The sequence below is a fragment of the Grus americana genome, chromosome 1 (genome assembly GCF_028858705.1).
Source record: "Grus americana isolate bGruAme1 chromosome 1, bGruAme1.mat, whole genome shotgun sequence".
Classification (NCBI taxonomy): Eukaryota; Metazoa; Chordata; class Aves; order Gruiformes; family Gruidae; genus Grus; species Grus americana.
In genome coordinates this window covers 154,279,058-154,305,871 of record NC_072852.1, presented here as the reverse complement: position 1 = coordinate 154,305,871, position 26,814 = coordinate 154,279,058, and the positions used below count along the sequence as shown (strand labels likewise).

The 26,814-nt window shown below is 43.9% G+C and overlaps 1 protein-coding gene across 4 annotated transcripts in view; it reads right to left on the bottom strand.

Moving 5' to 3' along the window:
* Positions 1-25,903, bottom strand: part of CARS2 (cysteinyl-tRNA synthetase 2, mitochondrial) — a 41,747-nt gene extending 15,844 nt beyond the window's left edge. For 2 of the 4 annotated variants that reach the window (XM_054815107.1, XM_054815116.1), the window contains exons 1-10: positions 25,562-25,903; positions 25,417-25,467; positions 20,777-20,894; positions 17,946-18,017; positions 17,180-17,285; positions 16,376-16,459; positions 13,391-13,520; positions 10,485-10,618; positions 6,152-6,219; positions 3,013-3,079 (exon numbers count right to left, since the gene is read on the bottom strand). In XM_054815107.1, coding sequence (XP_054671082.1) covers positions 3,013-3,079; positions 6,152-6,219; positions 10,485-10,618; positions 13,391-13,520; positions 16,376-16,459; positions 17,180-17,285; positions 17,946-18,017; positions 20,777-20,894; positions 25,417-25,467; positions 25,562-25,782 — 1,051 coding nt within the window. In that variant the 5' untranslated portion in view covers positions 25,783-25,903. Of the gene's footprint in view, positions 1-3,012; positions 3,080-6,151; positions 6,220-10,484; positions 10,619-13,390; positions 13,521-16,375; positions 16,460-17,179; positions 17,286-17,945; positions 18,018-20,776; positions 20,895-25,416; positions 25,468-25,493 lie in introns of all 4 variants that reach the window. The other 2 variants (XM_054815135.1, XM_054815125.1) reach the window with 2 other exon arrangements.
* Positions 25,904-26,814: the final 911 nt, after the last annotated feature.

Here is a 26,814-nt window from a genome sequence, read left to right as displayed (position 1 = left end):
CTCAGTATAACTAAGGCGTAAGTCTGGACCTCTATTTGTCAGATTTTCCACTTGTGTGTAATTAAAAATCTGCATTACTGCCTCATTAACATTGGTTTTAAAATTAAGCTTTACTCAGCTTTTAAAAAAGACAGATGTACAGACTTTTAGAAAACAGTGAGATATTGAGAGAGATCATTTATATCCACTAAGATTACTCAACTGATTACCCTGGTTACAGGAACTCCGTGAGGAATACTTGATGGAAGTTTATCCTGATGAAGCCCGCTTTGATTAAAGCCATTCTTCTTCCCCGATTCACGGCATTCTCCTAAACCATTGCCTGCAGGCACTGTAAACCCACAGCGCGGCACAGGCAAGCCCGGCTCTATAAATCTTCACTGTACTCCCTACGTACTCCTTCCATCCTTTGCCACCAAGGGCATTGTCGCCGCATCGTCAAATTAGAAAAAACACATGTTTATTAGCACCAACAAGTAATTAAAGACCAGAGGGACCAAAACATTCCCTCAGGTTCACAAAATCACCGGAGAGGTTCTGGTGACCAGGAGAGCGTTTTGGGGACAGAACCCCGCTGCCTGCAGCAGGCTCACAGCCCTTCCACCTAACCACATAAAGCGAAGCCACTGCTGATGAGATGCAAGAGAAAAAGCAGTACCTCACAACGGGGTCCCATAGGGCTTCAGAGACAACACATGTCCTTTTAAGCTGCACCCAGAGGCAGCCTGGCAGGCACATTGGTGGTGGGACACCATGCTGCTGCCCGTGACACCTAGGAGACACCTTTTCCCAACAGCCCCAGGTGGGCTGAAGGGTGGTGATTTGGGCCAGGGAGGGGACACCCAGAGGCATCAGGCAAAGCAGAAGGCCCAGACCACCACCACTGCCCCACAGCTCAGCTTAACCCCGAGCAGCATCACCCTGCCAGCCTGAGCAGGTAGAGAGGGTGATGGAACAGAGGGACCCCTGCAAAGATGCGCTATGGAAGGGTGATGTCCTGCATCAAAGCCCCTTCCCTCTAACTGTTCTCCTCTTCCTCATGAGCAAGGCATCCAGCTTTATCCTCTCTGTGACAATGATGCCACAGGAGGGGGCCTCCACTCCCACAAAACACATGCATCTCCCTGCACGTGCCCCTCCAGCCCTTGCCCCTCTGTGGCTGGGGCAGTTTGGAGTCGTGTTTGTCCCCAGACACTAAACCGAAGTGAACTGACAGCAGGGGCACAAACTGACAGGCTGCATAGGAAGTGCCTGGCTCAGCAGAGCCTGACTCCAGCTCTTTATCGGACAACGAATAACTGCACCCCACCTCAGAAGGCAGAGGTGGCAAGCGCAGCAGACCTCCGAGCAATCCTTATCTGCCAACTGGCTTACTGACGCTATGATCTGACATACCACCACCGTATCCTTTCATCAAAGCCACCTATATTTGCACAGACAGCCCTCTGTTTTTAATCACAGGAACCTAGAAGTAAGGCAAAAAAAGAAAAAGGGGTCAGGTCCTTCTCGCAGACATTCAAATGCAGCCAGCTGACATGCAGCAGCGGAGAAGGCGTGCAGGCAGCCCTCGGCTGCAGGGCTCCAGTGCCATTCCTTGCCCTAAGGTAAGCTTAGAAATTGCCAGCCATTCCGCTTCTGTTTACAGGACAAACATACGTATGATAGCGTTGTAGCTATTAGCCTTTTTTCTTCTTTTGCTTTAAATACACATTTGTTCAAGACTCCCAAGTGCCCCCAGCTGCAGCCAGGGAGCCATTGATATGTGCACAATGTATTTCATCTCCTGACAGAGAGACCCAGAGGAAACAGCCAGGCGTGCCGCTGCCCCACCACCTCGCCCCGCGGTGGCAGTGCTCCCCGCTGCCTGCCCCCTCTCCTGCTCCAAACGGGGGCTTGGACTGCAGCAAACTTCCCACCTGGATCTGCTCCTCCCTTCCTACCATGGTGAGGGTCAGCAGTTAATAACCAGCAGTCTCTTTACTACCCCATGTTTCAAAATACTACAGGAATACATGGCATTCCCGATGCCTTCGACTGCCTTAGGAGAGGGAGGCTCCACTGGGATGATCAGACAGGCGGCTCCTGCAAGCAGCTAGAGGTATTAACAATTAAAAAGACATCTCAGTCCAATCATGGCACATCTAGAAAGGACTGCACACTGACAGACACTAGCAAAGCCACAGAGCCTTAAGCACACCAGCTGTCCCAGTCATGCTGCTAGAGGTGCTTCATCCGAGGCAGGTAGAGGCCCACGGAAATAACGCAGCAGGGGTCTCCCTGTGCTCCACCATTCCCTTACTGTGCCAAGATGGCCAACAAGCCGGATGACCCCGCAGTGGTTACGGAGCTACCGTCTGGTAGGCCAATTGGCAGGCCAATAAACTGGTTAAACCACTATCCACATGAAAACCTCTTCCAGTTCAAAGTAGCACCCGCCTGCTGGAAACACGGCGGTGTAGACGGGGAAGCTGACAGAACCCCCACGCCTCTTCCCACCAGCAGCCTCTGCCAGGCTAAGACGACCATTAGGTTATGAAGTGCTGATATAAGCGACCTGCACTGCACCACAGAACTGCTTGAACGCTTGGTAACTCCACAGGACAAAAATGATAAAACAGCAGGGAGATAAAAAAGTTATTAGCAAGCCCTTGTCATAGCCCACGGGAATATAAGGCAAAGCTCTACCTAGATACATCTCCAAAAACAGCCAATTGTGACCGAAATACAAGCGACTGCGACAGATGCAAATCAGAGATGGAGGTAATTCATTAATCGAAAGTGCAATTAACTGAGAGTTGCAATTACCTGCAGCTCAGGAAGGTATTTAGACAAATGGTTAAGTACTGTCCTCAGTAAAGATGCTTGAGCGGAAGAGCAGCCCCGCGAGGGCCGCCAACCTTTGCACCCCCCGAGGGGAACTCCTTGGCACCGCAGGGACAGCCGCCCCGCCACCGCATCGCCGGCACGGGGAAAGCCGTGCATGCCTCAACAAATAAAGGGGTTTTTCCTTACCTGAGCTGTATCTGCTGCGCAAACAAAACATCCTGAATTGATCCGACGAAAATTTCTTCAAGAAATCCTAAACTCCACCCACAAAAGAGACACCTTTAGTATTGTATCACACAATTCCTTCAGGAGTTGTTCCACCCCCTTATACTAGTTTCACAGCATATTTCAGACAAATTAGTGTGACAAATAACCCATCTTTGTAGTTTAAGATAGGTATAAAGCTTTAAACTATAGCACTGGTTTACAGTCTAAACTAAGTGAAATCTAGTATATATGTACGCACACTTATCTTATGTGGAACAAGATATAAATATACACACAATGGCAAATATAAAACAGTGAATAGTACTTTCTAATTATGATGAAACATACACTGTATAAAGACCTTTGCAAAAAAACCAAACTGAAATTATCAGACTAATATTGAGATACAATCTTGCAGGAAAGGACAGCTCCTGAGTTTTGCAAATTTTATGAAAAAAAAAAAGAAAAATTTCTTGAAAAAGAAAATAAATGTCCAATTTCTGCAGGACTAGCATACAAAAGAAAACAGAGTGAACAAAAATATTTTTTTTAATATTGCTAGAATTTATCTGTGTTAATTATGAAACCTCATTAATTTCGCCCTAGTATCTAGTTTTACAAATAATTTACTGCAGTAAATAGTAAATTATTGCTATTAATACTAGTGTAATTAATTTATACTAATAGTATACAGAACTATTTAAATGCTTGGAAGGTACACCAATAAAATACTCAATCACTTCCAACCCTGCTCTCAGTAAAGCTGGACACTGTGGCAGATTGACTGTAAACATTGTATTCCCGCTTTTTTGTTTGGGGTTTTTTTTGTTTGTTTTTTTGTTTTTTTAATTTGCAAATTGGTGATTGTAAGTTTGTAACACTGAAGTGCCACTGAAATAGAAAATCATAAGGAGAAGGCAGTACAAGTGAAAAAATACGGAAAATGTCATTTGCTTAAAGATGTACATTTCGAAATTTAGCTTCTGCTACCAAACCAGCCTGAACACTGAAGGTAGCAAAGCATCTGCAATGTGCTCTCTCTCATGTGAAAATAGAAATAATTGAGGCAATCAGGGCAAGCTTAATCAAAAAATAAATAGTGATATTGATTTTTTTTTTTTTTAAATAAACTCTATATAACTGTGCCTAGAACCTTTGCGCTAATATACAGGGGTAGAACAATATGAGTAAAGAAATAAATTGGAGTTTGGGAAAGGACCATCTGAACTGGAAAAAACAACTCTGCGTTTCATTAAAAACAGGAGTACAGAAAAAGTATCACAGCTCTTTCAAAGCAGGTTGCTCAGCTGTGCGTTATCACAACATGCCTGATTTTGGGGGTCAGAAATTAATAGCTATTTTTAAAAAAAGGGGAAAAAAAAAAAGAAAAAAATCAGAGAAGGTGACACAGGAGAGGGAAAACAGGGCAGCTGGATGTGGAGGATGCAGGGTGGCCATGCCCGGGTGACAGCCTGGAATGTAGGCAGCCGGCGGCAGGAGCAGGGGAAGGTCTCGGACAGGCCACCCCTCTTTCGGAGGGGGCATAAAAACTTCCACGTAGGGGTTAACTTTCAAGATGCAGGAAGGCTGTACAGGAAGAAATCTGTTTCACTGGACTGAAAAATCGCTTACAGGAAAGGACTAATACTTGTTAGCCATGTCCAAGGGCAGAAATTAAAAGCAGAGACCCACAAGGGAAGAGAGATCAGCCTGAAGTTTTTGTTTTCTCAACACAAAGAGGTCTCACCACAGACATGGAGGGGAACATTTTTATAAGTTACTTTTAACTGCATGCATTGCTTTCATGGTCATTTCTCCACCCAGACTTGGAAAATTGCTGTGAAAATTGTGAGCGACAGGTAATTTTCCTGGGGGAGACAGGGCTTAACTGTACCCAGACAGCATCAGGAGAATTAAGAATGAAAGCAGCTCGTATTGAACTGCTTTTTAAAGGGATTTTAATTAAGTCTTCCAAGAGGGCAAAGGGGAACATATGTGCTGAAACAGCTTCTCCAGCTTTGTCTAAAGGAGGGAAATTGCGCACCTGTAGTGGCAGGTGTCAGCCATCACGGGAGCCACCCTAGTGCCAAGCACAGCTGTATCCCACCTGCATGGCAGAGGAACCCTGCTCTGGGCTGCACCAAAAACTTTGGGGCACAGTAAAACAGGACACATTAATGTGGCAAGGTCACCATGTAAAAATAAAGGAGAATACGAGAGACCAGTCGGCTGGAGCACCTCTCCTATGAGGAGAGGCTGAGAGTTGGGGTTGTTCAGTGTGGAGAAGAGAAGGCTCCGGGGAGATCTAATTGCGGCCTTCCAGTACCTGAAGGGGCCTACAGGAAAGCTGGGGAGGGACTGTTTATCAGGGAGTGTAGTGACAGGACAAGGGGTAATGGGTTTAAGCTGAAGGAGGGTCGATTTAGATTAGATGTTAGAAAGAAATTCTTCACTGTGAGGGTGGTGAGGCACTGGCACAGGTTGCCCAGAGAAGCTGTGGATGCCCCCTCCCTGGAAGTGTTCAAGGCCAGGTTGGATGGGGCTTTGGGCAACCTGGTCTAGTGGAGGGTGTCCCTGCCCATGGCAGGGGGGTTGGAACTAGATGATCTTTGAGGTCCCTACCAACCCAAACCATTCTGTGATTCTGTGACAGTGCAGTTGCAGGACACCCAATAGCTTCCTGACAAAATGCTGACACTACATCCCATTTCACCTAAAGCAGAACAAGGAAAAACGTCCATCCTTTTCCCAGTTCCAAAAGCACACACACTATTAAGAGCAAACAGACAAGAACCCATCACTTGGGTGACAGAATCATTTAGGTTGGAAAAGACTCTTGAGATCATCGAGTTCAACCATAAATGTATAATGCAGAAGGTTGGTATTGAGTACAAACACTGTTCTTACAAATGCTCTCAGCTCAGCGAGATCCATGCTATAAGCAAACCCTGACTCCAAGGGGGTTTCCTACATCCAGATCTGCACTAGCAGATACGCCAGCACTAGAGAAACACTCTGCTTCAGGTCTTCCACTGCAGTGTTTTTTCAAAAGAGAGCTGTGATTAATATTTACATATATTACAAACATACATTGCTTCAATTCACAGAATTAGATTACCTTAATTGTTACGTAGTTTTTTAATGACTTGGACATTTTTTCTTGACTTCCTTTAACATGCAAATGCCCTAGAACAAAAAAAAAAAATTAATCAGTATAAATGAGCATGCTCTGAACAGGGAGTGAATGAGAAAGACTGCACTGAGACACGAAACGCCGGAGGCAGCATATGCTGTGATGGATATGCACCAACCATTTCAATGCAACATGCAACATATTTTTTCAATAGCTTTGCCTACAGTCCTGCACACCTCTCCATCCTCAACTTTTGCTGGGTGAATTTTAAAACATAGGAAAAGAAAATGTGGGGTTTTTTTAAAAAAAAAAAAAAACAAAACAAACAACAAAACACAAACCACCACCACGAGCAGAGACATTATAAGGAAAAAACAAAAGTGGCTCCCTGCTGAGAACTGATAATGAACTGATGAAAACAAGCAAGCAAACGCTTTCCAATCTTTACAGAAAAGTACCTTACCTGTTACTCTTGACTTTTCAGAAATATTTTAAGACCATTAAAGATCGTCCAGTGATCTTGCATTACAATAGTCTCAAAACTAAACAATTTTTCTGTACTTATTACTTGCTGGTGGCTGTTACATCATTTTTTTTTGTTGTTCAAAAGTTTATTGTGCTGGTTCAAAAAATACCTTACACATAAAATCAATTTTCTGCAAATTCCCTATTCCTCCAGACTTTGGGATACTGAAAAAGAAGGGAGAGGGAGGGATGTAGCCATGATGCCTAATTTCAATGAGCTTATTTTAAAATGCAATCTGTGAGCACTGCTAGAGCTTTCAATAACCACATGGACCGTTGGTTTGCAGGGCTGTAGTACAGGAAAGAGGCAGTAACTATCCCCATTGCATTTAGGAGAGTACGTAGAGCTCAGCTTCAGGACTGGAAGGTCTGTTGAAGCAAGACAGGAGATGGGCAACCTCAGGCTGTACGCTCCCAGGCCTCGTCTGTGCTAGCCACCACTGATGGAAAACATCAATTATTCACAGCAGCGGAGAGGTGCCAAACACGTAACCAATAAACTCAGCATCATTTCAGAAATGTTGTTAAAAGCCTTAATTGGACAACATATGATCACGCTTCTGCTTTTACAGGTGGTGGCAGAGGTGGCATTTCTTGCTCAGCAGCCTAAACAGCTGTCTGAATTTTGTGCTACTCTCCGTCCAGCGCTGCTTTTGCAGCCTCGCCTGACACCCTCTCTCTTCCACAAGCAGATAAAATCCCCATTATGCTTGTCTGGATACATAAGCAACATGTTCAGGCCTGGTAAACGAGCATGAAAAGTATCTGGTTTCGCTTCTTGGCTATTTCTGACAATAATTCAATGCAATGGGGATTCTCCATGAGAAGGCTACCTCTGCTCCTATCCTGACCATCTGGAAATTTAAGTTCGCACAACACCCTCTATCAAGGGTAGGAAATAATCAAGATATCTACGGATCCAGAACCAGCTACAGCAGAAATCTACAATCAACCCCAAGTCTCATTTTCATGGTGTTGGTCCTGCCTGCTAGCAGGTGAGGCCGTTTTCACCCCTGCATGGTTAAACTCGGGGCCCTCAACAAGAACATTCAGGCTGCCAGAGGCACTGGACACCTGTGGCTCTTGTGACTCCAATAAAACCCACAGACACACTTCTCCTGGGAGAAAGGGAAGAGCCTAGGTACGATTATTATTTTTTTTTTCTTTCACAAGCGTGCCTAAATATTGACTGACTTAACTTTAGGCAGCCAAGGTTAAAACAGTTTGATTGTGTGTTCCCCATAAGGTTCAGGTAACATCTGAATTTGAAATAATATTCCTCTTCAAGAGTTTCAGCAGTTAGAAGGATTTCATTAAAGAATCACAAAATACAAGGATTTTCATAACTTTGGCTTGGCACTCTTCCCAGAATACAAGTAGTCTAAAAATAAAGTCCTTATAAGAAGATTTATCCCCAGTGCAGGGATTTTCTTCCTCTAATGGGGATTGCTCCTGCAATTCTAAGCCTGCTAAAATTCTGAAGTCTGTTACCAGAATAAATTGTTTCTGAAGCTGATTCATTTGCCCTAAATAATTCACACTATCGTCCTCCAGCAAAGTTTTTTGACTTAATGAATGTAATCTGTCAGCTCCTAGAGAACCTCAGTGTACAAGCTGCCCTTGGAATTAAGTTCTTTTCCTTTTTTTTTTTTTTTTTAAAAGAAAAAATGACTCCTCTTTAGTTAGTTAATTTCAAAGAATATTTCCCCTATAGTTTCAATTCCAGGCTTGAAAAGTCAGATTCACTGGTTTTCAACAGAAGGCTCCACCTGGCAGTAACCAGTGCATCTCAGTGGAAGAGCAGAGAATTACCCAGCACTTCAGAAGCAAAGCACACCCTGGAGGATGCACCAGCCTCTGGACAATTGCTATTGATTTGGAACAGGCTCTACACCGGGAACCAAAACTAGAATTCAATATTCATCCCATTCAGTTCAAATATATATAAAAAGAAAGCTCAAGTAATTCCCAGAGCATAGCACAAGCTTAACTCTGCATCTCTTACTCAGGGAAGGAGCTCAGAGTTCACCAAGACATCTTGCACAAAGTACTGTTCAGTAAGAAGAAAGACTGCAGATTTGAACCTGACTTTCTATTGTCTTCAGTTCTTTGGAGACCATCCAGAACCACCATGACTGCAGTAGGAAGAACAAGTTTCACAATTTCCATTAACGGGAACAGCGCTAGTACCATCAGACAACGATGTAGTTCGAAGCACTGTACAACACAAACTTCACCAAAGCACAGTCATTCAAAGGCAGCAAGGAGCAGTTCTACATAATGCCAGGCAGTATCCTATGCTGGAGGCACTTTGGTACAGTTTAGTCAGGCATAGCCAGCGAGGTCGCTTCTGGGGGAAGAGACAAGGTCTGTGACATCTATGGGCTACACCAATACCAAGTCACTCCATAGGAAAGGAGAGAGACACTGAAGCTGGTCAGAGCGCTAGAGAGGGTTAAGAGACCATAGTGATGAGACTCAATGTCTCCAGAGCCGATGAATGAGTGACTTGGTTGATTTAGGTTAGATGTTAGAAAGAAATTCTTTACTGTGAGAGTGGTGAGGCACTGGCACAGGTTGCCCAGAGAAGCTGTGGATGCCCCCTCCCTGGAAGTGTTCAAGGCCAGGTTGGATGGGGCTTTGGGCAACCTGGTCTAGTGGAGGGTGTCCCTGCCCATGGCAGGGGGGTTGGAACTAGATGATCTTTGAGGTCCCTTCCAACCCAAACCATTCTGTGATTCTATGATTTTATGTAGCCCACAGAAGTCACAGATCTCCTTCTCTTCTACATTGACCGTGCCTGACCAGAGTAGACCAAAGCATCTGACTCACTTAGTCTTGTTTCTCACATCCATCACTAGGCATAATGCTACTGGTGGATAAAAAAGGCTTCCCAGGAGAATTTAAATAGTTACAGGTATGTGAATTATGCACACAGAACCAGTGGTTGGTTGCTGCAGCAGAGTGCCTGCCCGCAAGCCTTCCCTCACATTTCAAACCATACAAGCCATCCCAGCTCAGACACTTCTCTGCAGGATCATAACTTTGTGAGCTTTGCTGGATCATCAGTTCATGTACCTTAGCCTTCCCTCCATTATTATCTTCCAGCAGTACAGATGCCTTGTCTTTATAAACAGTCTACTTGATTCCACATGCTACTGAAAACTTTTTTTAAGCTCACAAGCAACCGGTGCTGAGAGACATTGGAGAATCAGACCAGTTTATTCTATTCGCAATGCTTTTAAAACCTTACAATCAGCCACCTGCCAACTCCACTCCCCGCCTTCAGATACTGTGGGTTCTGGTCCTAAGACAGTGAGAATTTCTGGTTTTAGGAGGACTACATAAACACATATAGAAAAGATCAACTATTTTCACCCCCTTTCTGCAGGACTGTTGCAGCTAAAATACAATGAAAAGAGAAAGCCTATCACAAAGAGTACTCTCAAATTTTGAGGAAACTCAAATGAAAGGGAATGAAATTCTACAGGAAAAATTCTTCTTTCCACATTTTTAATTAGGTGTAAACACTGTACATGGGCAATGCATATACTGTTATTTGGAGATTGCCCCAGATGAAATTCAAGAATATTTCACTGTAACTACTTCTATTAATAAAGGCATTCATTCTACAGTTTCAAGATTCAGTTTCATTCATGTTTCTTCACTTAGCGAGGACAGGAACTTGGTCACTGTAGTAGAGGATCTGTTTTCACACCATACAAATGTCCAACCTAAAAAAACAAACCCTTATATTTGTAGAGGCCTCTCGGGTGATTAATATTTTACTCACCAGAATGCAAAAAGTAATTCCCCCATTGCTCACACTGATGATACACTTCACACTGTGCAATTTCATTTTCATGATGAGGAAATGCAAGATCTATTCCACCAGTATGGATGTCCAGCTGCTTTCCAAACACTGCACTGTAACAATATTTTCCTGATCAGTAAGTAGAACACTACAAAAGCCTTTTGTAGAAGAAATGCAGAAAAGAATATGATGAAACATCATAAGTTTATGTGGACAATTTCATGATTGCAGTTTTAAAACAAGGGCTTGCACAGATCTTGGATACCAAAACTGCAGCAGAACTTGTATGGATGGGACCCGTATCTGCCCACAATTAATTCTCCTTAGTAGGAGCAATTATTTTTCTAACTTAACTAAGTTAGAAAAGCAGGACATCTCCTTTCCTTGTTCTGCTACCGTTTCATTATCAGACAGCTGCCTTCATCTGCAAGCCTAACAACTTCAAAGCAATGAACATTTCTGTAAATTCACTATTACTATTCTTTATCTTGTACCTTTTCTGTAAGAATTCAGGCAATACTGTACGCAGTCATGACAAAATACTTAGTCCTATACTGTTATAATGTCAAAAGAAAGTGTCAGTGCCTCTGACCTCCCAAGGCCATTCCTCTCATCCCAACAGCACAGCTGTATCTGTGCAGGTCACCCGCGGGCTTGCACAGCACAGGCCTCTCTGCAAATACTGGTGGCTGGAAATAATGTATTCATGCAGGAATCTATAGGACAGACCTAGACGTTTTCTGATTTGACCCCAGGAGTCAAGGCTGCTATGCCGTGCCCACTGTTCCAGCAAGTCCCTACTAGGTCATGTTGGGCAAATGAATAACTTCATTTTGCCCATCTGTTAAACAAAGACAACACTCACCTACTCACAGGGAGGTCAATCAGCACTAACTACCCGGAAAACAGGGACACTCAAGCAAGGTCTACACAGCAGAAAATAAAAGGCAAGCCCCACACACGCATGCACGTGTGTGTACAAACACACACAGTCTTCCCACATGTCACGTTAACAAGCTGCTCCCGGTAGCCGGCTAAATAATACTTTTGTCCCTTTTTGGGACAAAACACCCTGGTTCACGATGGCTCTGCAGAAGCAGTTGGGGCACAGGAAGAGAAGAAAACAAGGAGAAGAGAGGAGAGAAGACTGGCTGTTGCCGTTTCCCAAACTCATGCCCCTCTGCTTCCTCCCATCTGCTCCAAAACCAGCTTAAGCACAGACCTTCGTGGCCCCGGCTCGTGCCGTCCCCTTGTGCCATCTGCAGAGGAGCACTGGCCACTTGCCATTTCCTCCAACAAAACTATTAAGAGCTGGGAAGAGGAGAGAGACGGATCTGGAAACAGCTGAGGGGTGTGAGGAGCATCCCATCTCACCACAAGGGAAACTCCAGAGAGGGGATCAGACCCAAGTCACAGCAGGTCGTTCCCTCCTCCAGGGCTGGATTAGAGACCAACATCCTCCTCATTCACCGTCCCCAGGAACGGGGTGGGTTAGCCAAAATTAGTTCACCTAGCCTACTTAAAGTGCTTTGAAACCTTTGGCAAAACAGATGAGTAAGTTGGTATTGCTTAAAATGGGCTTTGGACAGCTGACTGGGACAGCAAAATGTTCTAAGTAACGTACCAAAAATACGGTCTCCATTTTCACGGTCCAAGATTACTACACTGATGTTCTGCATGGGTCAACTCTTACTTACACGGCAGGAGCCTGATCCAGCCACAGTAAAATAAGTTTTTACAGAAAGAAATGCAGACTATAAACAGCACCGCATTAGCGGATAGGCCATTTTATCATGAGCTGGCATTTCTTACCTGTGCAATGCTGTCACAGGTTGCACTTCAAATACAGCATGGTGTTGTGCACTTCAGTTGCTTTAAGAACTGTTTGGCAGTGCTGAAGCTATTTAAAGGCAGAAAAATCACCCTTATAAATGCTTTTCACTATCAGGTAGTAATGACTAACAACCCCAGGTACACCAGCGAAGCATATGAAAGAGAAACCTCAAGCATCTCTTCCATCTACTTTAACTTAAGTTTTCAAGCCAAGCTGAAACAGGGCCAGATCTAAATAATTTGTTAATAGCTTCCAAAAAAAAGATTTAAGACTGATGCAAAACTAAGTACCACTATCAGTCTTCCAGGAGAGAAGATTTAAAGTCTCTTTTTTTTTTTAAATACAAATTAATAGGTCATAAGTTAATACAGTGCAGGACAAAGTACTACCATCCTGTGGAGAAAATAAAACTCCAAGTTAAGAGCAAAATTAATTTAAATGAACTACAAGCAAAATGCCGCTATGCACAATTCACATCGCACCCACAGAATATACTGCCACAGAGAAATCAGAATATTTAATACCGTGGCTGACTTCAGGAAAGCTGAATAAAGCTTAGATGGTTAACATGAATATCCACAACTGCTGTTAAGATAAAGCCAGCAAGATCTCGTACGCTCACTGGCGTCGTGATGGAATCCCATGCCCTGTCCTCCTGACACAGCAAGACATGCTGAACTAGGTCTGATGGAGACTATAAGAAGTGGAAAGGAGGTAAATGACATCAGTATCACAACTTTCACTAAAACTTTGGTTACTCAATTCAAGTCAAAAGACTTGCTAGTCAACTGTGTGAGCCTGCACGGCATATTTTAAATACTCAAGTCTGTCTCAAGAGAAGGTGCTAAAACATAGCAAGACAGCTACGCCATTAAAGTGGAGCAGAGTTTGTTTGGGCCACACGTAACATCTCAAATTGCAGGAAGTATTCACATGAAACTGGTGCTTTCTACTGATCAGGAGAAAAACCCCACTTTCAATACTGCTGCTACCATTGTACTGTGACTGAAAACTAAAACCAACACTAGATTTAAAATCCAAGAAATCTGACCTTGATATTGTGGAACACTCAATGTGCCATCCAGGTCTTCCTTTTCCCCAGGGAGAAGTCCAAAATATCTCTTGAGGTTTGGCAGCCTTCCACAAGGCAAAATCTTTACTGTGTCGTTTATCAGTATCAGCTGCCAAGAGTAAGTGATTTGTTAATGGGATATGTCTCAAAGAAAAAGAACAAAAATTTAAAAAAACGAGCAAATGAAAGCAAGTTGAAAGGTGTGTTTAGTGAGCTACTCTGATTTTAATTGATTTCTCTCAACTTTTTCTTGCAACTTTCCTCCCTTCCCTCTTATACAGGGCTTCCAGTTTCTCAATCAAGCATTTGAAAAAATAGTATGTTGAATTAGATTTCTGCAGGCTAAAAAAGATGGATTGAAGATTCTTTAATACAGCCTATCCTTTCAGTCCTTTTGGCCTTCTCTGTTTTCACATCGTTCATTTAGTTACTTCTCAACCAGTTTCTCCAGGACAAACTGGTGGCACCACAGCAGCAAAAGTAACAAAAATAACACAAACAAACAACAAACCAAAAAACAAACAAAAAAACCAAACCAAAACAAAAACCCCCACATATTTTTTCTCTGGGACACAAACAGTTTCTGGTTCATAATCTATAAAACCAAGAGCAACAAGGAGATGAGAATCAAAACTATTCTTGGATAACAGCATCCTTCCAGTACCATTGTCACCAATGGCTTCTCTACAAAAAAATGTCTCCTCCCCAGCTATATTTGTTGCTTCCTTCACTACACAGCCAAGGATGTAGTCCTTTTTGCCACAGTACCGCAGAGGATGGTTCGTCTCCGCTGGCTCTTAACCTCCAGTCAAATACACGCCGCTCCCCGGCAGGAGTGGCAGAACAGGGTTCTGGGCTTTTTTTTTTTTTTTTTTTTCCTGACAAATACATGACCTCATATTTGACTGATGCAGAACAATATACCTATTTGGCTTGAAGGGATCCAGCTTGCAAACAACTCAAGTTTCCTTATTTAACACTGCTCATCTGTTTTATCAGCAGCTGACACTAGATTTACTTCTTTCATCTACTTTTTTCAGATCGCTAACAAAACCACAGCGTATCACTGGGTCTGAACCAATCCCTAGAGCATTCCAGTATCAACACATTTTAATGATGATTCACAGCTATTTTTGGAAATCTATTAGATGGTCATTTTTCTTGAGCCATTCCGCTTGTACTTTATTGGTATTATAGAGTGAGTTCTTATTCGGAACGTCATGCAATATTAAGGGAAGCACATTACAAAAAACCATTACACCTGCTTCATCATTCAAAATTGCTAAGAAATAAAGGCACAGAAATATAACCCTAGTTTTATGCACTGAATCTTCATTTTGGCTCTGTCACTAGTTTGCCAAGCTCTGGCTGACCAGTATCTGTTTACTCCATCCTTTTTTTTTGTGAGTATACTGCTACAAAAAAAAAAAAAAAGCACTCTTCACCTTCTCTGTTATAAGCAAAACAACAGTCAAAATCTTTGGAAATGACAGTAGATTTGGTTGCAAGTGATTTGAGGCGAAAACAGATAAACCACTTGATTGGTCAGAGCTGAGGCTGGAAGGCACCTCTGGAGATCATCTAGTTCAACTCCTGCTCAGCGCAGGCTCAGCTACAGCAGGCTGCCCCGGACGGCGTCCAGGAGGGTTTTGAATATCTCTAAGGATGGAAACTCCACAACCTCTCTGGGTAACATGCTTTTGTGTTAACCATCCTCAGAGTAAGAAAAAAAAAAGTTTTCTTAGCTTTAAATGGAATTTCCTCTGTTTCAAGTTGTGCCCATTGCCTCTTGTCCTGTCACCAGGCACCACTGAGAAGAGACTGGCTCCATCTTCTTTACTCCCCCCATCAGGTATTTGCACACATGAGTAAGATGCCCCTGAGCCTTCTCTTCCCCAGGCTGAGCAGTCCCAGCCCTCTCAGCCTTTCCTCACATGAAAGATGCTCCAGCACCTCCACCATATTCATGGCCCTTTGCTGGGCTCTCTCCAGTATGTCCATGTCTCTCTCGTACCGTGGAGCCCAGCGCTGGACCCAGCACTCCAGGCATGCCTGACCTCACGCTGAGCAGAGAGGAAGGCTCACCTCCCTTGACCTGCTGGCAACGCTCTTCCTAATGCAGCCCAGGAGGCTGCCTCTGCAGTCAGTAACTGCCTCCAAATAACTGCCGACAAAACACATTCTCTCTGCAAGCTGTAATGCCAAAACAACTCCAGAGTAGAGCTGTGAGAAGTTTCTGGCTGCGATTCACCTGGTCATCAGCATGCCAGGCATTTTCAGTAATTGCAAACAGATTTTTTTCAATGAAGAAATATTGAACTTCAGCATGCAAACGATGCAGGAGACCTGCAGGGAAACTACAGACCGGCTCAGCAATCCTGCTCAGCAGCTGGACAACTGCAGCCAAGGGTATAGGCACGCTCTAGCACAGCGTATCAAGACGTTGCTCATCCTCACACAAATAGGCTGCTTAGCAGTAGCAGCCAGTGGTAAATAATGAAAAAGCCAAATTCATCTAGTTAGCATGCATCAGAAGGGTGCAACTGTCCACACGACAACACAGTAGATGTTTCCCTGCATTCACCCTTGACTATCTCACTGCTGGCTAGTTGCAACGGCTGAGACCACCACCTCACTAAGAAGTTTGTATGTACCACTCCCAAGTATTTAAATAAAATTAAGTATCTTAGTTGTTCTAGGGTACCAGAACAAAGGTATAAGGGGAACCAAGTATGAAGAGAGACCAACAAGTTTCCTCTTGCACTGGCAACAGTGAGTGCCTCAATAAATACTAAAAAAAAAAATAATAAATAAATAAATAAATTAGGTCTTCATTAACCAAAAAGCTGGTTATACCCAACAGGTTAGAAAACTGTTTCAGATTGTTGAATGAAGGTTTATGCACAGATACATCATGAGTTCAGACAATGCATTAATACAAATCAGTTGGTGCCATGAACATACCTGCTTCAGCTTGGGTATCTGGATAAATAGCAGTTAATACTCCATACCTTTTTCCCCAAGACTTAACATCAAAATAAACATTGCCTAAAAGAAAAGAAATGTTTAGTTTTACAGCAAAGACAGGACACATTCATGATGACAAGGGAACATTTCCCTGAAAGCAAAACAAACTACCCTTCAACTCCCATTTGAAATTCCAATTTATAAATTCAGAAATACTGCAGTAATAGTAGCACGTTTCCACATTCCCAGTAACCTTGCTGCACATGCTCACTCCGCACATAGGATAACTTTGTATTCTGCAGATCTCCCCAGGTTCTTCCCTGCCCATGCACAATTGGCAATCCCCTTCTCTGACTGAAACATAGTGTACTACTGCTCCAGTTATAACACACTCGACTCCTTCTACAACCACCAGCTCTGCTAAAAAAAAATAAAAAAATAAAAAAAATTAACACATTGTGCTTTGCAGGCACATCTTTTACAGCACGTCCTGATTAGAGCTAAGAGGTTCCCCCAGCTCTCTTGTAGATGCCAGGCCAGGACTGCCCCACAGGAGCTTAGATAGCAGCTCATTACAGTAAACAATTATATTAAGTAATGAGCTACATTTAACTCAGAAATTGAGTAATAATTGCTCTGCCCACTCATATCATCACAAACAAGTTGCTCACACCCTGTCTGTTAATCAACAGAAGGAAAGCTTGGCACAGGGTATCTCATCTGATCCCAAAACAGGATTACTAAGAGCGCAGATTTCCTGTGCATGTGCTGAACAAGGAGTTGCCTTGCTGCGAGTCTTACCTTGGGAGGTTGTGTAGGCTTGTCCACTAGCAATTATTGTTTTTATAAAGGAAATTATCTGAGGAATATTGTCAGTCACTCTCATATATGCTGTTGGAGGAAGGACCTTAAAACAAAATAAAACATCTCATTAGCCTGTATGAAATACACTGCTGACAAGTCCCTTCACTCTAAGAAACAAATTTTAAAGAACATTCTCCTCAATTTTAACTTTAAAAAAAAAAAAAAAGTCACAAGTACCATAAAAAAGTCACAAGAGAATTCAAGATAATACACCAAAAAAAAAAAAAACCACAAAACCCCCCCACAACTTTCAGGTGTGGCAAAAAAAAATCCACTCATTTTTCCCAGTAGCTTACTCCTTGCTTCTGACAAGTTTTCTGGACAAGAAGCAAAGACACTTGAAGTCAATGAAAGACTATTTGATGTTTCATATGCTTTAGATCAGGCTATTTCTACATTATAGCAAATATGTATGATCTGTGAACCTAGGCTCTGTTGCACGGAGCAAAAAAATTTTGTGTCCCTAAAGACATTTAACTTGTTCATTCCAAATCTAGAGTGTGCTTCTCCCTCCATTTCCTTACCCAAAAGGTGTGCAATATCTTCCCAAAAGAATGAAAAAGTAAATCAGCACTCAGTTTCCAAGCAACACTGTCATACAAGCAATCGATTTATTTTTTCAGATCAAACTGTCAAAGTCAGATTCCTTACCAAAGTAATTGCTTTAAAATACTCTTAAATTTAGAAGCTCAAGTATTTGTACCTTTAAGGCAGCCATATCTTGTTTAAAGTCTTCTTCATAAATACGAGCAAGAGCTACTGGCGATATATTCATCTGAAAAGAGAAGCAGATTAGTAAATCATCAAAGTAATAATATAAAATATTGCAATCTTTTATCAGACAGTTAATAGCTAATTGGAAGACTTACAGAGCTCTCAAGGTAAAGAGTCAGAAAGGCTTATTAATCCAACATTCATTGAGGAAGAGATGTAAGTTACAAATAACTTAAAAGTAGTATTTCATTTATGCTTCTGAATTGCCAAAATATGAATACATATCTTCTAAGCTAAGGCAACCAAAGATTAAAACAACAAACTCCTTCCTTCCCTCCCTATTTTCCTCTTGAGAGGGTCTTCCATTTCCAGCAACAAGATATACTACAGAACACAGGACGTGAAATTCATTTGACTTATTGGCAGGGGACACCGATACCATTGACACATCAGAAAGACAGATCAGAGACTTGCAGGATGAGACAGGATATTAATTTTCAGTGATTAAGAAAAATAAGCTATTTCAGCTGATCATGGTTATTCATAGATCTCCGTACAACCCTTCTCCGTGTTTCTCATTGATGGGGTGAGGGGCAGGAACACGGATCCTTGCAGAAGTAACAAGAAAGCACAACCCAAAAGGGAAGAGACAACTTGCACATGACAAGATTCTCAAATATTCAGAAGAGGCCAGGGCTTGAAAGATGCATGACAGCAAAACCTGCTCTAGCAAGCAAAAGCATGACATCAAAGTGTTTCAAATGTGAGTTTTTATATCTTCTTTGAGGAGAACCTACTGGGGAGGAGACATACTGGCAGTCTCTCCAGCTTGCAGGTAACTGAATCATTAACAAAGTAAATCCATTTTCATCACTTCCAATTCATTACTGGAGCATCTTTAAGGGGTCTGATTTCTGGAGCGCACTATTTGGACAAGCTCCTGGCCAAGGCAGGAGTTCTGGGGAAGACAGACCAGACACTCATCCAGCAATGAAACGAGGAAGATGCTCAGCACTGAGAAACGAAGGCATACTTCTGCCTACAGACCAGAGAGCGTGCTCTTCCAGACCCCAGTGACAGGACTCATCTCCATAGACAGCTCAGCTGCTTCTTTGATCAACGGAGAGACAAAAGGTGCCTAGAAGAGCAAGATGGGGAAATTCCTCCCTTCCAGACAGATGTTCAAAACACAAAGAGACTCATCTCTCTCTTAAAGGACCACTGAGGGCATGCAGCATGCTCATTGTACACTAGATGCCCAACTTTCAGACTAGATGAATCCCACCAGAGGGTGGCGAACAGCCTTAGGCATGTTGATCCTACCACTGTAACGCTTCGGGTACAGAGGTCCAAACAAGAAGATCGGACTGCTGAGGTAGAGGCCTTGGCCATCCAAACAAAATGTGCAGAGCAGAGCAGGCATTTCAAAAAGTCACAAAAAAAAGTCACAAAAAGATTACTTCATACAACGAAAGAATGCAGTAAATAAACACAAATTATTTTAAAACATCATGTCATTTCCCCCTCCTCAAACAAAGTCACCATAATGTTCTGACAATAAGGAAAAAATTTAGAATGCACACATATAGATTTAAAATGCCTGGGTTTTTTGTTTGGTTGTTTTTTTTTTTTAAGATGGCCTATTGCCTTAGAAAACTGCAAGTAAATGGACTAAGGGAACACACATGTATTTCTACAGGGGCAGCGTGCTAGTATTGGTTTGAATGTAGTGCTCTATATTTGACTGTAACAGTAACTGTTTACTTAAAGATTAAATAAAAGTGACAGCTGTCAAATTCTCTGGCTCCAAGAAACTAGCTTAAAGCTTGCAACTGCAATTTGATCCACTACATTCATTTATGATCGAGAAGACATGACTCATAGGATTGAAAAACAAAACAGACAAAAAAAATTCAAAAGGCAGAATAAAATGCAGAATATATTCCTAGCATTTCAGAGTCCAAAAAGCATTTAAAAAAAACCACAAAGAAAAAAGAAAAAAAAAAAGAGAAGAATTGGAATAATCATTCACTAAGCTCAGCTGGTAAAAAAGGTTTGATTAAAATCCAGCTGAGAGCCACTTATAGCCATAAAACCTTTAATCATGCCACCAACCCTGAGAATTCAGTGAAAGGGTTGGTTGCGCTGGTTGTTGGGGTTTTTTTTATTCTATCATTTTCATATGAATCCAGCCACCAGGCCCCACTCTTACCAAGTCTTATCCATACACTCAATGTCGATTGTCATGTAGGCCATGAGCTCTGACAAGCCCTGTGAAGCTTTCCAAGGCACAGACATTGCAGCTAGATGGTGCTCGGCACCTTTCGGGAACCACCCTCAGCCTCACGTGTGGCAATGCTGGATGTACTTACCACCTTTAACCATCGATGGCACACAACACTTCTCCAGAACACAGCCAGAAGCCTTCTAGCTGCTAAGTTTTGAGATGGTTTGGGGATAAAATACTCTCTCTAACCATGCTGAGGAGTCACCCCGGGGTTTTTGTTCCCCACTGGCCATCCAGGCAGGAGGTGAGGGCAGGAGGACCCGGCCGCAGGTGCTGCAACACAGCCCTACCCGCCTCTCCCCATCACACAACTCTGAGTCCATTGACCTCCACGCAGCTCTCGATGCCCAGCCCCATGACAGCCATGCTAGGGAACCAGAAATCTCAACATTTATTATCTACTAATTAAAACAAACAAGACTCAAGAAAAAAACCAAAAAAACAAACCAAAACAAAAAACCCACAAACCTAGGTTAATTTCCCTGTGTAGAGAACACCAAAAGTTTGTGTCAAAGACTGCAGCAAACACCTACCTCGTTGGCTCTTCTTATTATCTTGTCATCTACGTCCGTGATCCCCATCACCATGATAACTTCAATTCCAAAAAACCTAGTCATTATCCTTCGAATTATATCAAACTTAACATAGGAGCTGGAAGAGAAAAAGACCAAACCAACCATGAGCTTTTAAACATGCAGGAGTAGGAATAAATGTAAACAAAAATAACCAACAGCACTAATGGCCACAGGGCCAATCTAAATACCCCGAGACTTGTAATGAAGAGGTCTTCAGTGCATGAAGTGCTTTTCCAAAACCAGTTACCACCTACACAAAAGTCAAGCAAATTTCCCTTGAACTGGCCTACCCTCTTCTGGCATTAGTGACACATTACATCAAATTTTCTGAGTGTTTTCCTTTGTTGCATCTCCTTATTCCAGCACCGAAGTACGTCAGAAGCTACGCGTGAGCCAGGAGACTCTCAAAGCAAACAGTACAGACAGATGGATATTCTTGAAATACATCCCTCGGGCTTTGGATATTCTAACAGGTTTTCAAAAGCCACAGGGCAAAAGAACAGGGAGAAATAAAACAGGGTTCAGGTGAACTTTGCTTGGGGTTGAGTAACAACCTCAGCTACCAACTATTTAATTCACACATCACCACAGATCTTTCCTGATAGCAAAGAAGAGCTGCTCTGGGAGTTATTTTGTTTTATTTACACTCAAGAATAAATTTTCAAAATTATGCAGGCTCCTCGCCACAAAACAGAGTATTTAACGCTGCTAGATTGATGTACCTACAAGCTGTACAGGGCTGCAGCAACCCTTTCTGCCCCTCAGACTCTCCACTCACAATTCTCAAAACATGCTCTGATTGAGTAAAACCCAATTATTAGGTGAGATATTACAAGGTGACTAGAGGCTCTGGGTCTGCCCTTCAAGGTGATGAGAAACTGCAGCCTGCGCTGGTTTTGGAGAAAACGGAGCCCAAAAGGAGACTCACAGACCTACAGGTTCCTATTTCACCCACAGCACCGCACAAACTGCAACTCCCGTGGCTGTCGGAGCAAAGAAGCGTAAGCAAACCCCGGAAAGGGATTTGCATCCTTCCCCTTGGCTGCAGGGACCAGGTGGCATTAAGGTTCAGATTTATGGATGTTGTAATATCTCAATGAAGAAAAATACTTTTTGTTGGTTTTTGCACCATTCCCATGTTGAAAAAGGTTTTTTGAAAAGGCGGAACATGCTGCCAGGGAAATAGTTTTTAATGAGTACCAGCTCACTAGGAGTAACGTTCATCTAATGTGGTGACACGATTGCATAAGAACATTAAATTGGTCTTTGGATCCCATTCAGAGGAACAATGCCAGCATCAAAAGCTTGATATTAGATTTACAGCCCTGCAGTGCTCGTTCCCAGAACAGACACAAATTTTGCACTGTTTCCTCTTCCCTGACTTTCCAACTGAATGGATGGAAGAAACACTGCAAGAGCCAGAGCAGATGCCCTGACACCTCAGAAAGCAGCACCCTTACCACTTCAGGACTGAAAAGAAAAAAAACCAACAAAACACACCACCAGTAAAAAATCAGGGGAGTGACAGAGCAGGCACAAGGGACTGAATGAAATCTCCTTTCATGCTTGGATTTACTCTTATTTCCAAGCATTCAGCCAGGAACCCAGATGCCAACCAGGCTGCAGCTCAACCCAGCAACATCAAGGCCAGCCTTAGAACTGAGGGAAAAGGTGGCATTATCTGCCGGTCTGATGTTTTTCTTTATACAGAATAAGTTTTGGGTATTGTATCATGGCATACAGAGCACCTGTTTTGAAGTCTGGAAGCAAAACATACTAAAAAAGAAAGTTGGATTACTTCAAGAAATAAGAAATCCTTACGGAGGGGAAGGAGGAAGGGAAAAAAAAGAATAATGCCATTATTTTCAAATTCTTCTCAAGGATTTCAAGCTCATTTCCATTATTCATTTCTGCATTATAACCTGCCACAACTCAAACATAAAAAGAAGGGAAAAAAGGAATTCTAATGATAACATGGTGCAAGACTGCAACAAAACAATGGTATTTTACAAGAGTGGCACGGTAGCAACAGCCATTACTCCATTTGACTTCATGCTCTTTCTCAGGGCATTTCCTGGCCTGTAGACCCCCATAGCAGCACGCACTTCAGTTGGGCCTACAGAAGCTTTACAGTCAGACCTAGCTACTGGAGGAAAAAAAAAAAAAAAAAGCCCTTGGAAAAAAAAAAAGAAAATTAAGAGCACTCCACCATCCTGAACACATCAGCTGAGCAACAGGATGTCAACAGTGACATGTGCAAGACCACAGACAGTGGTCAGGAACAGCCGACTTCTGACACGCTGGAGGGAAAAAGAGAGGAAGGTCTTCAGTGCAGGTGTCTTGCTGCACAACAGCGCTACAGGAACAACACACGAAGGTGGTAAAGAGGCAGCAGAAAGAGTATTAACACAGTGACTTATCCACATGATACACCACTCCGAAAGCGATATTCAGCCATAACTATTCTTTCTTAAATCAGCAAGTAAAGAGGTTAAACCCATATGGCACAGACGTATGCCAAACGTCCAGATCAGGAAAGCTTGAAATTTTTAGTTTAGACACAGGATAAGAAGAGATGGGCGAGAGAACCAGCAGTGAGCAAGGCCTCCCTACTCACTCCGTTAATCAAAAGAGCCTGAACGCAGGAGAACAAGGAGAACTGCCAACAAAACCAGACATTCAAAAGCTACAGAGAGATGCAAGACTGAAAGGTGAAATTCCCCACCTCTATGAACATTGTGCTCTAGATCCACTATACCCCTTAGTAGCTGATCTAGCAAAGAGAAGAATGGGCAGAGCACCCAAAGGTGGTACAAGATACTCTACTCCACAGCCCGGGGTGCTGCAAGGAGATGCCTTATCTCTTCTTCCTCAGTACGACGTTTGATTAGTGAAATGTTACATTAGAAGAGCACCACGCACACATCCAGAGAGGACAGATGCTGGAAACACACTGCAGATGCTGTTTCCCTATTTCCATTTTGCTCCTTGTGGCATTGAACGCTGCCTTTTGCTCAGCAGTCTCGGGAAGTGTCTTTGTCCATACAAACTCTAAATCACAAGATCAAAAAAGTTTTACAGCACCAATCAATTGTCCCCAAGGGACAGGAGCGTTTCTGCAGTTCCCTCCCCTGTTATACCACATCAGGGAAGACAGGTACTATGGAACCTCAACTGAGTGACGGAGAAAAGAAATGTATTAGCATCTTTTTATATAGTTGCTCTCAAGCAATGATTTTAAATTGCAATTATTTCAAGGCAAACTGTAACATAGCCTGTATTACAGTAACTGTCAATTTAAATACAGAAATTGCTATGACTTTTTTTTTTTAAAGTTCCCCTGAAGGTACTAAGTACAAACAAAATAATTCAAGATAGTGGTTTCTTGATTTTTAGATCACCAGTAAAAAATTAGGTTAGTTTTCTGCTAAGACTGGAGAAAAGCAAGGAGGAAGAAGACACCACCACATACACACAACAGTATAGCAGCATTTAAGGAGTGGCTGCCAACAGTATTTTTACATGATTGGTATTTTAAAACTTTGCTTTTACAGCAAGTAGTTATGCAGTACTGTGATGGCTCAACATTTGAGCAAAATTCCACACAAGTTTCTGAATGAAGCTGAGACAGGACCAGAATCTGTGAAATGCCCTACATTAAAAGGGAATTACTCAAACACACAGCATCGGATCTCCATGCAGGTGGTAATCATCCGAGAAACCCCTGCTCCTCCAAAGAGCCCAATGCATCTTGTTCTTTCAAGAAGTAGGAGACAGCAGCTCAAGAGCAGCGGAGCTGCTGCAATTCCCCTCAGCTTCACAAGAACCTGCAGGCACCCTGCATGTCTTCTCATCAGGTGTGCTGCAGAACAACTGGCAGCAACCTTCTCTGGCATATTTAAAGTATTTTTTTCAAGATTACTTATAATGAAGCTCGTTTATTATCGCAATTATCCTAATGACCTACAGAGAAAATGCCGGTTTGTTTGGTTTTTTTAAACACAGTAAGCCACTGAACTGTTACTATGCAAAAAAGCCTTTAAGCTACCTGGGCTTTCTGAAATTTAAGAACTGCTATTTTAACTGTTAACTTTAAAAGCATCTTTTAAATAGTCAACACTGAACAGCTTTTTCCTTGGTACTGACACAGTAGCCAAACTAAATTTGAGGCAAAACTGTACTTTCACAGGGACAGGAGGCTCTGCTCCAGGCCCCCAACTCGTCTCTACACGAGAGGTCACGTTACGCCGATATGATCTGAATTATCTCCCCCTGCCTAGCAAAAAAGTGTGCATTCCTCATACTTTCCATCCCACGATTGTCTCTTTCTGGACGAGCTGCACCAACAGCCCCATCCGTGATTCCTGAGGCCGGGGTGCGAGTTGCGGGGGGGGGAACCCAAATAGTATTTTGCCCTTTGCACGGAACAGGAAGGCGAAGTGCCGGCGCTGCCGCAGCGGCTCCCAGCGGGGCCTGTCACCCGGACACGGGGTCTGTCACCCGGACACACTACTGCGGTTCCCACCCGCGCCGAGCCCACGCAGGACGGGACATCTCTCTCCCCCCCCCCCCCGCGACTGGGGACAGCCGCGACTCACCAGGCGTGCCCGAGGTGTGCCTGGTCGTACACCGTCGGCCCGCAGCTGTACCTGCGGAGAGGGGAGGCAAACCGCACCCGTCACCGCCAGCCCGGCCGGCGGGCGCGGCCCCGCAGCCCCACACCCGCCCTCCGCGAGGCGCTACCAGGTCGCCACTCCTTCCGCGGCCAGTACGAGCGGCTCCTTGCTCCGGCTCCGGCTGTTGTAAGCCACGATCCCGCTGTGCCACCCCGCCGGCGGCACCCATTCCCGCCGCCGCGCCGCGCCGCTGCAACACCCCCGAGCCGCCGCCTTCCCCCCGCCGGGGACGGCACTGGAGCTGGGGCCGCACCGCCGGGCCGCCGCCGCTGCCGCTCCGCGCAGCATGGCCACAGGCCCGCCGGTCGCGGGCGGGCGGGCGGGGAACCGGCGACTCCGCCTCTCCGCGGGGAGGGAGTGAGGGGAGCGAGGACAACCCGCCGCGACACCCGCGCAGCCTGTACCGGGAAACAGCAGGCGAGCGGGGTAGCTACAGCCAGAGCGGCAGGAAGAGGAGGGGCCTGCGGACAGGGGGCGCGGCTGGGCTGCCGCTAGCTCTTGCCGGGCGCGGGGTCGCCTCTGCGTGCGCTGCCTGCTGGGGAGGCTCGGCCTGGGCGGAGGGTGCTCCTCGGAGCGGCCCTGCGGTGAGTCCGGCGGGCTGGGACGTGGCTGAGGAGCCTGGGGGTGCGGGGCCCGGGCTGCCGGCTCCGCGCGGGTGTGGGTACCCAGCCTTGTGTTCCGGTTTAATTGCATCAGTGCACGGTTTCTTCCTAACGAGGTTTTTAGTGGGGATGTTTGTAGGAAGTACGTGGTGATAATTTAACAAAGTAGTCTCTGCTGTGTCGAGTCGATTTGGTCAAACGGGGGTGAATCTATTTTACAGTGCTTTTCAGGTCAGGGAACGGCAGGCAGCCTGTTAGCCTCCGAAGGAAAAATGTGGTGTGACGTTCCCTAGCTGGATTTGATAAAGTCTCAAAAACCACTTCTGCACCCATTTCTGTGTCCCTGTGTATTATCCTACCCGACTGGGATATTGACCTGAACTGCTGCTAGGTGCTGGGTGAGGTACCCTGTGCGTTAGCCAGCTGATCGTCAAGGTCCGCTTCTTCTCCTGTGTCAGGACAAGCACAGGGCATGTGTTTTATGATGATGTTTCTCTCATCTCATTGTGGATTTTTTTTTTCCTTTCAGAGCATACAAAGGAAATGGAGCTTAACTGGCTGCAGCACCTTGACCCAATTTGGAAAATATGAGCTACTTAACTAGAGTGAATAAAAGTATAACGGAAGGGTTGCCAAAAGTCTTTTTTAACTAGCATCTTGTTTCCAAAAGGAACTATGAGCAGGTACCAAGGAAACAAGTGAGAACTCTACAAGCATA